General features: G+C 41.8%; 1 protein-coding gene across 1 annotated transcript in view; it reads right to left on the bottom strand.

Annotated features, from left to right (window-relative positions):
• The window catches only part of sepsecs (Sep (O-phosphoserine) tRNA:Sec (selenocysteine) tRNA synthase), a 36761-nt gene extending 21382 nt beyond the window's left edge, over positions 1 to 15379 (bottom strand). The window contains exons 1-9 of the mRNA XM_024373256.1: positions 15297 to 15379; positions 14747 to 14871; positions 13836 to 13990; positions 13589 to 13707; positions 11985 to 12143; positions 8710 to 8863; positions 8362 to 8464; positions 6800 to 6929; positions 4323 to 4414 (exon numbers count right to left, since the gene is read on the bottom strand). Coding sequence (XP_024229024.1) covers positions 4323 to 4414; positions 6800 to 6929; positions 8362 to 8464; positions 8710 to 8863; positions 11985 to 12143; positions 13589 to 13707; positions 13836 to 13990; positions 14747 to 14860 — 1026 coding nt within the window. The 5' untranslated portion in view covers positions 14861 to 14871; positions 15297 to 15379. The remainder of the gene's footprint in view (positions 1 to 4322; positions 4415 to 6799; positions 6930 to 8361; positions 8465 to 8709; positions 8864 to 11984; positions 12144 to 13588; positions 13708 to 13835; positions 13991 to 14746; positions 14872 to 15296) is intronic.
• Positions 15380 to 16031: the final 652 nt, after the last annotated feature.

Here is a 16031-nt window from a genome sequence, read left to right as displayed (position 1 = left end):
GCTAGTTAACGTTGGAATATAAGACCATTAACTAAGCCAGTAATCTGTATATAATGACAAGATGCTCATGTCTCTGCCCTAACAATGGGAGTCGTTGTCCCAAAGGCAGGAAGGCAGACAACAAGCTTAGGTCCAAAATTAGCCCACAGAAACGCATTTTGTACAGATTTTGGCGAGACTGAAATCTCTCACTTTGCCTCTTCCTCTCTGACTAAGAAACTCACGCGGATATGCATTGCCAAACGACGCTACTGACTCCTTCTGGTTTGGAGAATATTAACAATGACTTCAAGGTCTTTGCTGTATGAACTCAAAAAAGAGATTGACTGCTGACACTCAGGGGGTGCTAAGTATTGTTGGCAGGCAAAAGTTTGATAATCTTACTGGTGTGTCTGATCTTTTATGGTAATGCCTACAGTCTCTGTACTGCCCAATCATATTCATTTAAGACCATCATAAAAAGTATTCCAATTACAGCTATTTAGTTGCAAATACACTACCCTATTCTCAGTCATGGCAATAATGCTCCAAAAGACTGGTAATAAAGACATGGTGATAAAAGGGCCTCCAGAGTGGCGCAGCGGCCTAAAGCACTGCATTGCAGTGTTGTGGCTTCACTACAACCTGGGGTTCGATCACAACCGGCCGTGACCAGGAGTCCCATAGGGCGGTGCACAATTGACCCAGCGTCGTCCGGGTTAGGGGAGGGTTTGGCTGGGGGGGCTTTACTTGGCTCATCACGCTCTAGCGACTCCTTGTGGTGCGCTTGCAGGCTGACTTTGGTCGTCAGTTGAACAGTGTTTCCTCCGACACATTTGTGCGGTTGGCTTCCGGGTTAAGCGAGCAGTGTGTCAAGAAACAGTGCAGCTTGGCAGGGTTCTGTTTCGGAGGCGCATGTCTCTCGACCTTCGCCTCTCCCGAGTTCGCACGGGAGTTGCAGCGATGGGACAAGACTAACTACCAATTGGATATCACGAAACTGGGGAGAAAATATATAAATAATATAAATTATATAATAATATATTTTAAATAATATATTTTGTCATTAAGTGAGTCTTATCCAAAACTGAGTTTTGCGAGACTTGTGGTCATGACTGTGTCACAATGTAAATGAAGGTTGGGTTGGTTTCAATTCTGCCCACATGCTGACAGCACACAAGTAAACATCAATTCAGAGTGCAGCTACACACGACCCAACCATAATACTTCTGGTAAATACGGGTATACTTTGGATATCCCTATGGTGCAAGTTTGGGACAAATCGGTAAATTACACAATGTACATGGGACAATATGTTAAAATTCAATAGCTTCAAATCTCAATGAGTTAACCTGAAACCAAATATACATTTTATAAATTGATATAGAAATACTGAAACATTTAAACTAAAAGGTGTGCAACATGAAAATTGTCTCATTTACATTTTGTAACTTATTGATGGTCCCCAACTAGCCCAGGAGATCCAAAGTCAAACCAACTTTGCCACGGTTGCTCACTAGCAGGCTGAAGGTAATTGCAACAAAAGTACACCTTGACTTGAGGTTTACAAAATCCCTCTGGTGGCTGAGTTGACCCAATTTTAAGAAATGCCATTGACTTGTGGAGAAAACGTTTAACGTCTTTGATAAGCTGATGAGGACGTTTTTACAGGAACTGCCACCTGGTGATGTTAGCATAGGGCTAACATGTGCCAGGTTTTCTGATGGGGTCAGCTACAACGTAGCGTTCTATCCCGTGACACTATGCAGACTAATTGGCTAATACTTAAAGTTAACCTTACTCTTTTTCTAATGTTGGCAAGATGTTTTTTGGATTTTTTTTCACTCCGAATGCTAACCAAGATTGTTGAATCAGCAAAGTCAGCCAACCACTGGGAATGGTGCGGAACACAAACCCTGGGACTGTGGGCGATGGTCTGTAGGGGACACACATTAGTCCTGTGTGTCCCCTACTTTACAGTGCTCACTTCCTAAGCTAAAGGTATACCAGCTCTTAATAATGAGAAAGAGTCCTTTTATGACAAATTATTCAAAGCTGTTGAATCGCAAGAGTATGCTATGAAATCAGTAAGCTGCAGATGGTATTAACGGGCGTGTTCAACATTGCAGCCGACTTTGAAGGAGAGTCAAGACTGACTGATCTACAAAACATCTTCTCATTATTATTTGTAGATCAGTCAGTCAGTCACAATTGATCCATGATATGGCTTTGATTCGTTCTAACACGGCCATAATCTGGTTCAGACATAAAAAAATGTATGATCAGGATCAATTGAAATCAATCAACTCTGGCAGTGTCGGGTCATGTGGTGGCAAGAGGTATTTCCTGGGAGGATTTGAGCAAACATTAATCTGATAGCATTTTGGTCATTGTATGGCATACCATAGGAATCAACATTTCATGGTGACACAGAAGAACCATGTTAGAAGTAACCAAATGCTGTCTGGGGAGACCAGCGCACCATTGCCAGTGCAAAATACAAGAGCTTAAACTTAGCAAAAAAAGAAACGTTCTCTCACTGTCAACTGCGTTTATTTTCAGCAAACTTAACAAGAGTAAATATTTCTATGAACATAAGATTCAACAACTGAAACAAACTGAACAAGTTCCACAGACATGTCACTAACAGAAATGGAATAATGTGTCCGTGAACAAAGGGCGGGGGGGGGCATGAAAATCAAAAGTAACAGTCAGTATCTGGTGTGGCCACCAGCTGCATTAAATACTGCAGTGCATCTCCTCCTCATGGACTGCACCAGATTTGCCAGTTCATGCTGTGAGATGTTACCCCACTCTTCCACCAAGGCTCCTGCAAGTTCCCGGACATTTCTGGGGGGAATGGCCCTAGCCTTCACTCTCCGATCCAACAGGTCCCAGACGTGCTCAATGGATTGAGATCCGGGCTCTTCACTGGCCATGGCAGAACACTGACATTCTGTCTTGCAAGAAATCACACACAGAACAAGCAATATAGCTGGTGGCATTGTCATGCTGGAGGGTCATGTCAGGATGAGCCTGCAGGAAGGGTACCACATGAGGGAGGAGTATGTCTTCCCTGTAACTGTCATTGCAGGCAACAATCTCAGTCCGATGATGCTGTGACACACCGCCCCCAGACCATGACGGACCCTCCACCTCCAAATCGATCCCGCTCCAGAGTACAGGCCTCGGTGTAATGCTCATTCCTTCGGGGATAAATGCAAATTCGACTATCACCCCTGGTGAGACAAAACCGTGACGCGTCAGTGAAGAACACTTTTGCCAGTCCTGTCTGGTCCAGTGACGGTGGGTTTGTGCCCATAGGCAACGTTGTTGCCGGTGATGTCTGGTGAGGACTTGCCTTACAACAGGCCTACAAGTCCTCAGTCCTGCCTCTCTCAGCCTATTGCGGACAGTCTGAGCACTGATGGAGGGATTGTGCGTTCGTTCCTGGTGTGTTCCTGGTGTAACTCAAGCAGTTGTTGTTGCCATCCTGTACCTGTCCTGCAGTTGTGATGCAGTTGCAGTTGTTCCACGTTGTCTGCCATTGCGAGGATGATCAGCTGTCCATCCTGTCTCCCTGTAGCGCTGTATTAGGCGTCTCACAGTACAGACATTGCAATTTATTTCCCTGGCCACATAAGCAGTCCTCATGCCTCCTTGTAGCATACCTAAGGCACGTTCACGCAGATGAGCAGGGACCCTGTGCATCTTTCTTTAGGTGTTTTTCAGAGTACGTAGAAAGGCCTCTTTAGTGTCTTAAGTTTTCATAACTGTGACCTTAATTGTGTCTTAACGACCATTCCACAGGTGCATGTTCATTAATTGTTTATGATTCATTGAACAAGCATGGGAAACAGTGTTTAACCCCTTTACAATGAAGATCTGGGAAGTTATTTGGATTTTTACGAATTATCTTTGAAAGATATGGTCCTGAAAAAGGGACGTTTGAGTTTATTTTATTTATTTTTATCCCTTTTCCAAGTCTGATTTTCCACATATATTGCCTAGGAGTGTCTGGGAATGGTGTAGTACATAACGCATTTTAGTATACTGTATTGTTAGCTCTATTTTAGTAAATGGAGCCAACAGGGACTATTTTGGAAACTCCTTTCCTTCACTTGAATGGATTTCTCCTTGCTGTCGCCCTCCCCTTTACTTAAATTGTATTTTTATCTCTGGAGTTTACATGTAGAGAACACACAGTGCTGACAACTGAAGAAAAAACGGATAGCGGCTGACTTACACCCTTGTTGTACTAAGATGTTTCACTAAATTAAAATACATGCTAATCAGTTTCACTTTATTTCCTAAACTGAATGAATATTAAATTAGGCCCCAACCTTCTGCTCTGCCAGGAGTTTCCTGTAGCCGCTGGCTCCCAGGGTGAGCAGGGTGATGAGCACATCTAGGGAGGGTGAGGCTGATGCCCGACCTGGAAACGGAGGGAAGTCAGTGTCATACTAAAGGGGACAGACAAACACTTTCGAATCTGAACCCTTCCTAGGATTCTATCGATTTCGGTATCAATATCAATTCCTCTCAACGATTTAGTTCCTTAATGGTTACAATTCATACAATAATTGAAAATATAAGCTCATTATTATGGCTTTGAGTGCTTAAAATCTAACTCCAATTCAGGGAGAACTTTATTATAGCTAAATGGAAGGAATGTGCTCAAGTCTATATTCTTGCATAAACAGAAAAAGGGTGCTTGAAGTCAACAGTCGATCACAAAGAAAAAGAGGATTAACACTCACTTGATATAGTTGGAAATGGAAGTCTGTTTCTTCTTCTATTCTTTATTCTACTCATCTTTTAGGCAACATATCCAACTACTACACATACTAGCCACATGCAGATCTTTATTATGGCCTAGCACAAGCATACCTGATTTTATGACATGTTGATTATTTTAAACTGGTGAGTTACGTCTGGGCTGGAAAACAATACTGCACAACAAGTAGCTCCCCAGGATTGGAGTTGGATCAAGACCGTGAGCTCCCAAAATTAATTAACTTTCAATATTCCAGAGGGGAAACAGAATTTGTCACCAACATCAGACAGACGTACAGTGGGGCAAAAAAAGTATTTAGTCAGCCACCAATTGTGCAAGTTCTCCCACTTAAAAAGATGAGAGAGGCCTATAATTTTCATCATAGGTACACTTACACTATGACAGACAAAATGAGAGGATTTTTAATTAATTTGCAATTTATGGTGTAAAATAAGTATTTGGTCACCTACAAACAAGCAAGATTTCTGTCTCTCACAGACCTGTAACTTCTTCTTTAAGAGGCTCCTCTGTCCTCCACTCGTTACCTGTATTAATGGCACCTGTTTGAACTTGTTATCAGTATAAAAGACACCGGTCCACAACCTCAAACAGTCACACTCCAAACTCCACTATGGCCAAGACCAAAGAAATGTCAAAGGACACCAGAAACAAAATTGTAGACCTGCACCAGGCTGGGAAGACTGAATCTGCAATAGGTAAGCAGCTTGGTTTGAAGAAATCAACTGTGGGAGCAATTATGAGGAAATGGAAGACATACAAGACCACTGATAATCTCCCTCAATCTGGGGCTCCACGCAAGATCTCACCCCGTGGGGTCAAAATGATCACAAGAACGGTGAGCAAAAATCCCAGAACCACACGGGGGGACCTAGTGAATGACCTGCAGAGAGCTGGGACCAAAGTAACAAAGCCTGCCATCAGTAACACACTACGCCGCCAGGGACTCAAATCCTGCAGTGCCAGACGTGTCCCCCTGCTTAAGCCAGTACATGTCCAGGCCCGTCTGAAGTTTGCTAGAGAGCATTTGGATGATCCAGAAGAAGATTGGGAGAATGTCATATGGTCAGATGAAACCAAAATATAACTTTTTGGTAAAAACTCAACTCGTCGTGTTTGGAAGACAAAGAATGCTGAGTTGCATCCAAAGAACACCATACCTACTGTGAAGCATGGAGGTGGAAACATAATGCTTTGGGGGTGTTTTTCTGCAAAGGGACCAGGACGACAGATCCGTGTAAAGGAAAGAATGAATGGGGCCATGTATCGTGAGATTTTGAGTGAAAACCTCCTTCCATCAGCAAGGGCATTGAAGATGAAACGTGGCTGGGTCTTTCAACATGACAATGATCCCAAACACACCGCCCGGGAAACGAAGGAGTGGCTTCGTAAGAAGCATTTCAAGGTCCTGGAGCGGCCTAGCCAGTCTCCAGATCTCAACCCCATAGAAAATCTTTGGAGGGAGTTGAAAGTCCGTGTTGCCCAGCAACAGCCCCAACACATCACTGCTCTAGAGGAGATCTGCATGGAGGAATGGGCCAAAATACCAGCAACAGTGTGTGAAAACCTTGTGAAGACTTACAGAAAACGTTTGACCTCTGTCATTGCCAACAAAGGGTATACAACAAAAGTATTGAGAAACTTTTGTTATTGACCAAATACTTATTTTCCACCATAATTTGCAAATAAATTCATTAAAAATCCTACAATGTGATTGTCTGGATTTTTAATTCTAATTTTGTCTGTCATAGTTTAAGTGTACCTATGATGAAAATTACAGGCCTCTCTCATCATTTTAAGTGGGAGAACTTGCACAATTGGTGGCTGACTAAATACTTTTTTGCCCCACTGTATATAATACACACACAGAAATACAACCACAGATGGCTGGTAGAACAATTACACTACATGAGCCTCACATGATAACAGACTAGTAACTAATCCAGATAATGGCAACTTTACACAAAAAGGTTGCAGCCCTGGTTCAAACGCATATGGCCCTTACGAATTTTAAACAGCACTAACCTGGATACATTCTGCTGATCTCCTGAATGAAAGACTCATTGAAACCTGCAATTATGGCACCACCTACTGGAACCATGAAGTTTTTGTCCAGGCTTTGTACAAAGGCATCGATTCTTCCAACACGAGCTCCCTAATGAGATTATAGAAAAAAACAAACTTTGCTATGTATAAAAATAATATACAGTGCATTTGGAAAGTATTCAAACCCCATCCTTTTATCCACATTTTGTTACATTACAGCCTTATTCTAAAATGTATTACATAATTTGATTCCCTCAGTAATCTACAAACAATACCCCATCATGACAAAGCAAAAAATGTTTTTTATTTTATGCAAATGTATTAAAAGTAAAAACTGAAAAAACTAATTTACATAAGTATTCAGACCCTTTGTCATGAGACTCGAAATTGAGCTCAGGTGCATCCTGTTTCCATTGATCATCCTTGAGATGTTCTACAACTTGGAGTCCACCTGTGGTAAATTCAATTGATTGGACATTATTTGGAAAGGCACACACATGTCTATATAAGGTCCCACAGTTGACAGTTCATGTCAGAGAAAAAACCAAGCCATGAGGTCAAAGGCATTGTCTGTAGAGCTCCGAGACAGGATTGTGTGGAGGCACCAATCTGGGGAAGGGTACCAAAAAAGTTCTGCAGCATTGAAGGTCCCTAAGCACACAGTCAAGACAATGCAGCAGTGGCTTCATGACAATGTCTCTGATGCTCCAGATAATCAACTAGTCTAAAGGAAAGTTTTATTGCTTCTTTAAATCAGAACAACAATTTCCAGCTGTGCTAACATAATTGCAAAATGGTTTTCTAATAATCAATTAGCCTTTTAAAATGATCAACTTGGATTAGCTAACACAACGTGCCATTGGAACACAGGAGTGACGATTGCTGATAATGGGTCTCCGTACACCTATTCCGTACGCCTCCGCATGCCTATTCCGTAAAAAAAAGTTTCCAGCTACAATAGTCATTTACAACATTAATGTCTACGCTGTATTTCAGAAAAATTTGGTGTTATTTTAATGGACAAAATGTTTTACTTTTCTTTCAAAAACAAGGACATTTCTAAGTGACCCCAAACTTTTGGGGTGGGGTGGCAGGTAGCCAAGTGGTTAGAGCATTGGGCCAGTAACCGAAAGGTTGCTAGATCGAAACCCTGAGCTGACAAGGTAAAAATCTGTCATTCTGCCCCTGAACAAGGCACTTTACCCACTGTTCCTAGGCCGTCATTGTAAACAAGAATTTGTTCTTAACTGACTTTAACTGCCTAGTTAAATAAAGGTTAAATTTTTTTTTTAAACGGCAGTGTATGTAAATGTGATTTTTTTTCTCTCACATTTATGAAGAATTTAAAAAACTATCTTTAAAAAATGTAAAATATGAAAAAAAAAACTAAAAATGTCCATTCAGGATATTGTGTAGACTGATGAGGGGAAAAACATATTTAATACATTTTAGAATAAGGCTGCAGAATAAAATGTAACACATTTTGAAAAAAATCAAGGGGTCTGACTACTTTTTTTTTTTGGGGGGTTATGAGTTGGTACCTGCTGAATAAGGTGCATACACTTGGATGACTGCACTCCATAAGCATTGTTGACAACATGGGGGATATCATATTTGGCAGACATAGTGGCTAGCTCCTCCAATCTGCAAGAATAGAGAAAAGTCATCAATAATGCCCTCGTACTCTTGACCTAACATACTTCTACATTACTCCAGTGTATGTTTGTCAATAATGTCATGAATTAGATATAATAAACAACATGCAGATTACACAAATAACATTTGTTTAAAGTCATACCATTTAACATAGCACATGATAATTGGACATGCACATCTACCTTTCACAGCTCTACTGAACCATGATTGGATGGCTTGAGGACAAGGCATACCTGTCGGGAACACGTGGGGCAAAGCAAGAAGTAGTGGAGTGGATGCAAAGGATGTTCTCTGCTCCCAGCTCTTGCACCTTACGTTCCACAGCTTCCATATCTGTTCTCAGCTCATCACCCTCCAAAATGTTCTCAACCACCACTGGTTCAAACCCTGTCCATGGTTACAAGGAGCAAGAGAGTTGTCAATGTTGGGGTTGCCTCATGGTGAACTACACTGGGGCAGCGCAAAAACAGTAGGTTTTTAGCTGCCACAGTGGATGCATAAATTGAGCAAGAGAGCAAAATACTTGATCAAGCATTCACAGGCGTGAGCTGTGAGTAGGGTTGCAAAAGGTCGGAAACTTTCCGGAAATTTTCTATGGGGAGTTAAGCCCGGGAATTTTGCTTAAATTCATCAAAACAGTTTGCTTATAATAGTGAACCTTTTTTGTGGGATATACATAAGGCTTGCGGCATATTTTGGTTAAACTATCACCAAGTCAATGAAATTGCAACCCTCTGCATGCACAGTGCATTCTTCCATCACATGTGCACTCTTCCATCACATGTACAGCTGATTCTCAAGATCTTGCATACTAACTTCTGAATTGAGCTCACTCTACTATACTGTCTGAGCCAAGAACTACATACTTTCTGGTAAATTTTGATTAAAATACTGGGTGGGGTGAATATATTGTATATGACATACATTATTTTTTGTTAACTAGTAAATAGTAGCCTACAGTAATGTGTGTTTAAATAATTTCTAACAATTTATGCTAGTTTGTTTTTGCTACCATGTGGGTTTTTAGCTTGCTTGAGCCTGCTAACTGAGGAATGTTAATTCACCCGTTTCCATACATGTTTCATTTTAAAACATTTATCAAACAAAGGAAATGTTTAATCTAACTGCTTAAACTGTTAATCTGTACATGGAATTGTATTTGTTGTTTTTTTTAAACAATTTTTTTGTTCTATTCTTTACAGGAAAATGTCACGGGCACTATCTGATGTGTGGAGACATTTCACTGCAGCTAATGTAGAAGGAAAAGCTGTGTACATTTGCAAATACTGTGCCAAATCATATGTGAAGAATGCAACAAAGATGCAAAATCATCTGGCCAAGTGCATAAAGTTCCCTCAGTGCTCACAACAAGCAACCTCTGACAAAAGTCCCTCTACTTCTACTCGAGTTGAAAATGATGAATCAGACACCTTATCGATAGCAACAGCTCATGGTCCTCCTGGAATCCTACGTTTTTTTGACTCGATGGAAGAACATGGTCAGAGAAATGCTGATGAATGACTTGCTCGGGCTGTGTATGCAACTGGTTCACCTCTGATGCTCACAGGCAATGTGCATTGGAAGAGATTTCTGAATGTTCTTTGCCCAGCTTACACCCCTCCAACCAGACATGCTTTATCTACTCATTTGCTGGAGAGTTCAAGTGAAGGTCAAGCAAATCATAGAGAAAGCAGACTGTATTGCAATCATCTCTGATGAGTGGTCAGATGTTTGTGGGCCAGGAATAATTAACTACAACATCTCCACATTGCAGATGAGCTGAAGGCAGTCATCAATGACCTTGAACCACATAAGGTATTTGCACTGGTGAATCTGCTCCTCAAGGACATCATGGCACTGAAAACAATGGATACACTTCAAGAGAGCCAAGGAAATGGTTAGGTATGTGTAGGGTCATCAAGTTACAGCAGCAATCTACCTCACCAAGCAAAGTGAGAAGAATAAGAGCACCACATTGAAGCTGCCCAGCAACACCCGCTGGGGTGGTGTTGTAATCATGTTTGACAGTCTCCTGGAGGGGAAGGAGTCTCTCCAAGAAATGACCCTATCACAGTCGGTCGATATGTACAGCCCCATTAAGAGGATCCTCCTGGATGATGTATTTCGGGAGAGAGTGGTAAAGCAGCCTAAAACTCTTGAAACCTATAGCAGTAGCCATTGCACGGATTGAGGGAGACAATGCCATCCTGTCTGATGTCCAGACTCCACTTCTGAATGTAAGAGAAGAAATCCATACTGCCCTGCCCACTTCACTGTTGCTCCAAGCAGAGGAAACTGCAGTTCTGAAATACATCAGAAAGCGTGAAGACTTCTGCAATAGCATCCTGTCTGGTGCAGAGATCAACAAAGTCTATGGTGTCATCACTACCGTGTCTCGCCACCTTGGCCTGGATGGTTCTTGGCAGTCTGGCGAAGTACACTTCCAAACAAGGGCTTTGGGATGGAGATGCAATGTGGCAGTCATGCCAACATCTCATCAGCCACCTGGTGGAAGGGACTTTCCCATGTTGCCTCCATCATCCTCCAAATCCCACCAACATCAGTTACCTCAGAGCGCAACTAGTCCATGTTTGGAAACACACACACCAAAGCACACAACAGGCTGACCAATACAAGGGTTGAAAAATTGGTGGGAACCAGGGCAAATTTGAGGCTTTTTGAGCCTGACAATGAGCCATCTTCAACAAGGTTCGAAAATGACAGTGAAGATGAGGCCTCAGAGTCTGGTGTTCAAGAAGTGGACATTGAGGTGGTCCAGGGAGAAGACATGGAAGCCTGAGAGGAAGACAACCAAAGCTTTAGTTTCTAGACTATCATTTTGCAGCTTTATGTTGAAAATGTTTTTGGGAGATAAGATGGATCATTGGGGATCACTCAATATTCCCTTTCTTTTGTTGTTCTGTGAAATTATCCCATGTAAAGAGTCAACTTTTATTTCTATTGGAAGGATTTAATCTTTTGCAATAATGTCTACTTATAATAAGATAAAAGGTTTATGTTTCTGTCTCCATATGATATGTGAAATATATCCAATGCAAAAAACATCTAAATTGAAATAGTATTAATATTAATTTGCATATATTTCCATTAATAACCCATATATTCCCGTTAATTCCCATATATTCCCACGGAAAGTTTCCACCAAAATGTGCAACCCTAGCCGTGAGACTTATTCTTGAAATTAGAAACCAAGAGTAATTTTGTGCTGAGCAAGGCGAGTCTCTAATTGACCCATGCTGCTCATGCCCAGGTTTCATTGTAATTAATAGGAGCATGTCACACTCTGCAAAAGTTAGACCCTACGCGTCGAGTATATGCATGTTAAGCAGCTCTTAGAAAAGAGAAGTAATTCTTTCAAACCCAACTGAACTGATAGGTAAATCTATTGCAAGAATAACAAATCAGAGCATGAATGTAGAGTACAATAAACTGTTGATGGATAGTTTTAAGAGCAGAACATACTTTCATGTTAATGTTAATGCCTAACCTGCAGTGATCATGGCTTTGAAACAGGACTTCTGGTCAATGCGGGGCCAGATGATGTAGCGCCCCTTTGGTCTCTTGTGGCGAAGTGTTAGGAAGCACAGTGTCAGGCTCATCCCTGTTGCCATTGGAACTACGAAACAACTGGTCACACTTCGCACACCTGCAAACACACACAATTAAGTGATAATGCCCGAGAAGCCGGTGTTGAGGATATATTGGCATGGTTTGTTTTTGTTGGCCGGCAAACCGTGCCAATATATCCTCCAAACACTGGCTTTGAGGGCATTATTACTTTAATACAACAGGTCTCCTATGCCTTAGGCATGCTGCAAGGAGGCATGAGGACAACAGATGTGGCCAGGGCAATACATTTCAATGTCTGTACTGAGAGACGCCTAAGGCAGTGCAGCAGGGAGACAGGACGGACATCTGATCGTCCTCGCAGTGGCAGACCATGTGTAACAACACCTGCACAGGATTGGTACATCCGAACATGACACCTGCAGGACAGGTACAGGATGGCAACAACAACTGCCCGAGTTACACCAGGAATGCACAATCCCTCCATCAGTGCTCCCACTGTCCGCAATAGGCTGAGAGAGGCTGGACTGAGGGCTTGTAGGCCTGTTGTAAGGCAGGTCCTCACCGGACATCACTGGCAACAACTTCGCCTACGGGCACAAACCCACCATCGCTGGACCAAATAGGAATGGCAAAAAGTGCTCTTCACTGACGAGTCACGGTTTTGTCTCACCAGGGGTGATGGTCGGATTTGCATTTCTCGTCAAAGGAATGAGCGTAACACCAAGGCCTGTACTCTGGAGCGGGATCGATTTGGAGGTGGAGGGTCTGTCATGGTCTGGGGCAGTGTGTCACAGCATCATCGGACTGAGCTTGTTGTCATTGCAGGCAATCTCAGCCCTGTGCGTTACAGGGAAGACATCCTCCTCCCTCAAGTGGTACCCTTACCGCAGGCTCATCCTGACATGACCGTCCAGCATGACAATGCCACCAGCCATACTGCTCGTTCTGTGCATGATTTCCTGCAAGACAGGAATGTCAGTGTTCTGCCATGGCCAGCAAAGAGCCTGGATCTCAATCCCATTGAGCACATCTGGGACTTGTTGGATCGGAGGGTGAGGGCTAGGGCCATTTCCCCCAGAAATGTCCGGGAACTTGCAGGTGCCTTGGTGGAAGAGTGGGGTAACATCTCACAGCAAGAACTGGCAAATCTGGTACAGTCCATGAGGAGGAGATGCACTGCAGTACTTAATGCAGCTGGTGGCCACACCAGATACGGACTGTTACTGTTACTTTTGACCCCACCTTTGTTCAGGGACACATTCCATTTCTGTTAGTCACATGTCTATGGAACTTGTTCAGTTTATGTCTCAGTTGCTGAATCTTGTTATGTTCATACAAATGTTTACACATGTTAAGAGTTTATAATAATCATACTATTAAAAAATAAATAAACAAATAGATACTTGGGAGTGAAAGTTTCAATATAATATTGTCCAAAATAATATTGTGATATGTTGGCATACTATCGATTTTTTCCCCCATCAATTTATCAGTAGGCTGAATGGAAACTTAGTTACACACCTGAAAGTTTTAAAATGTCCAGCACAACTGAATTAGTCAGCTTGTTCAGCAGACTGGAACCTGTAGCCTTGGGTTGAATTGCAGCAATGTCCCCAGATCGTCCTATCCCATGGATTAACCTGTGTAAAGCAATAAACACAGATCTCATGATCATGACATGTGTGACAAAACTGAAGGCTACTTGGAATTTAGCAAAGCTAAAGTAAATTTGTCTATTTTGAAAATGCTCCAAGTAACAGCTGATAACCTGTAATGTCGTCGGGCCACCAGACTAGAGGCCACTCTGCCCTCTCTCTCACCAACGCCACAATTTCCCAAGAAGTTGTTGCTGTCCATCACAGCCAGTTCATTCAGGAAAAGTTCTATTGTGCTCTCGCTCCATCCCTCCTCAGGACATTTGCCCTATAAGGTACAGTGAGTATACGCAACAAGGTACATGCTTCAGCCACAACACCTGAATTATGTAGGCTAAATAGAACTGTAAACAAATGTATGTGTAGTATCCATCTAAGTTATGGTTGTTGTGCACTCCATCTCCATTCACATCATGGATGTAATCATTAGCCCAAACTGTTGCGATATGCAATAAAAATGAGTTTCTATTGGATACATTTAGATAGGTCCCTCCTCATTTGTTTCTGCTTTGGTTCCAATTCGTCTTGCAACGGAAATCATTTAAGAACCAAAAGTTGGTAAGTAAAAAGAAAGAAACGGGGAGGGACCTACCTCAATTTGTCCAATACTAGTGGTGCCATCGAACATTCAAGCTGCTGTACAGACTATGGAACTCTAGTCTAGAGGAGCCAGTTAAATTGTGTTTGAGAGCATTTTTAAACACTCTACATTTTTTGACAAATAGGTGTAATTGTTGCAATAGCTTGTGAGTGGACAACATATACTATCATCCTAAATTGACATGTTAGATTTTTTTGTCTTAATATCTTAATTTAGGATGATAGTAAATTAAGCAAATTCACACATTTGTTCAATAATCACATACGTCTTAGTATTAACCATTTAAATCGTTTATTTTTTAAATGCTCTTAAACAGAATTTAACCAGGCGCTCTAGACTAGGTCGTCAATAGGGTCTGTGCAGCAGGCTGAACGTTTGACGTCCCTATTCAGATAATTCTAAGGTCTGTAAATCGGATAATACCTGTTCCAAAAGCAGTCTAATCAGTTGCTCATGACTGCGACGTGCCTGTGACCCCTGGCGAATGTATGATGGCGACACAATCTTCTCACTTATGGAAAAGTTTTCACTATTCATCTCAACAATTGCTGTCAAATAGATGTGTAGATTAACATACGCAATTCGTCAGTATAAACTTGTACTTTAGGGAACGTGTTCCTCACGAAACTCAAGTACAACCTGCGTCTAACGTTATGCGACGACTAACGTTATGCGCGACTTCGTCGCGCAACTAGCCATTTAAATGACCATTTACATTAACAATTTAGAATTTTCTTTTATGTTACAGATGGCTATCTGTAAATCAAACGTGTTAATATAAATGGTGACTTAAATGGCTAGTAGCGGGACGAAGCTATGCGACGACTAATCCCGAATCTGGGTGTAGTGTGTAGGCTAGAACGAGTGGTTTATTCAGTTCAAACGACAAATCCAAGTGACGCTCAGCACCGTTTCTGAAAATCTTGATTTGGCTACTGGTTATTGTAGCGTTTATCTTTTTAATCTGCTTTACCTTTCTTTCTGTTTTCACTGTCACGAACCAGTCGCTAGAGATCTCCTTCTCTGTCAGCGACACTAAAAAAAAGTACTTCCGGGTCACATAATTTCGGAAACATCCTAAATAAAGTCCCATGTAATAGTAGAACACATTTATTGTCAAAACATTAACAATGATTCATATTTGTTTATATTTAAGTGACATTTGCCTTACATGTGATATTTAAACATGTTCCAATGTCAAATAAATGGCCACAATGCAAATCACTGTATATGGAATATATTGGTTTATAGAGCAAAAAAGTATTATTGGTGCTGCAGTAAAAGTTGTGAATACTCAGTAGGGTCTGTGGAATTTATAAATGGTGTTATGTCATGGCAGACTGAGGTCTAAATACCCAGAAACACTTTGTTCTCCATCCACTTCATTCGTGCAATACACTTGGGCCTCCTGAGTGGCGCAGTGGTCTAACATGCTGACCAGACCAGACATGTCGCGTGTGCGAACGTCGCAAAATAAATTTAGAAATCCATGTTATTCAATTATTGCGTGCCAACGAGAGTCTGTTTGCCAAGGGCTAAAATAGAACTCCTTTCTATTTCTGACGCAGATCGTGCTGCAAGTCCTGCCTCTCCCATCTCCTCATTGGTTTATAGAAGCAGGTACCCACTGCCATCTCCTCATTGGTTATACCCACATGGGTGATTGAAAGACGAAATGTTTTGCCAGTAGTCATGGTAATACTATGAA

Source organism: Oncorhynchus tshawytscha, linkage group LG15, assembly GCF_018296145.1.
Source record: "Oncorhynchus tshawytscha isolate Ot180627B linkage group LG15, Otsh_v2.0, whole genome shotgun sequence".
NCBI classification, from domain to species: domain Eukaryota; kingdom Metazoa; phylum Chordata; class Actinopteri; order Salmoniformes; family Salmonidae; genus Oncorhynchus; species Oncorhynchus tshawytscha.
The sequence above is the reverse complement of the archived record's forward strand: the minus strand, read 5'-3'. Positions and strand labels throughout refer to the sequence as shown.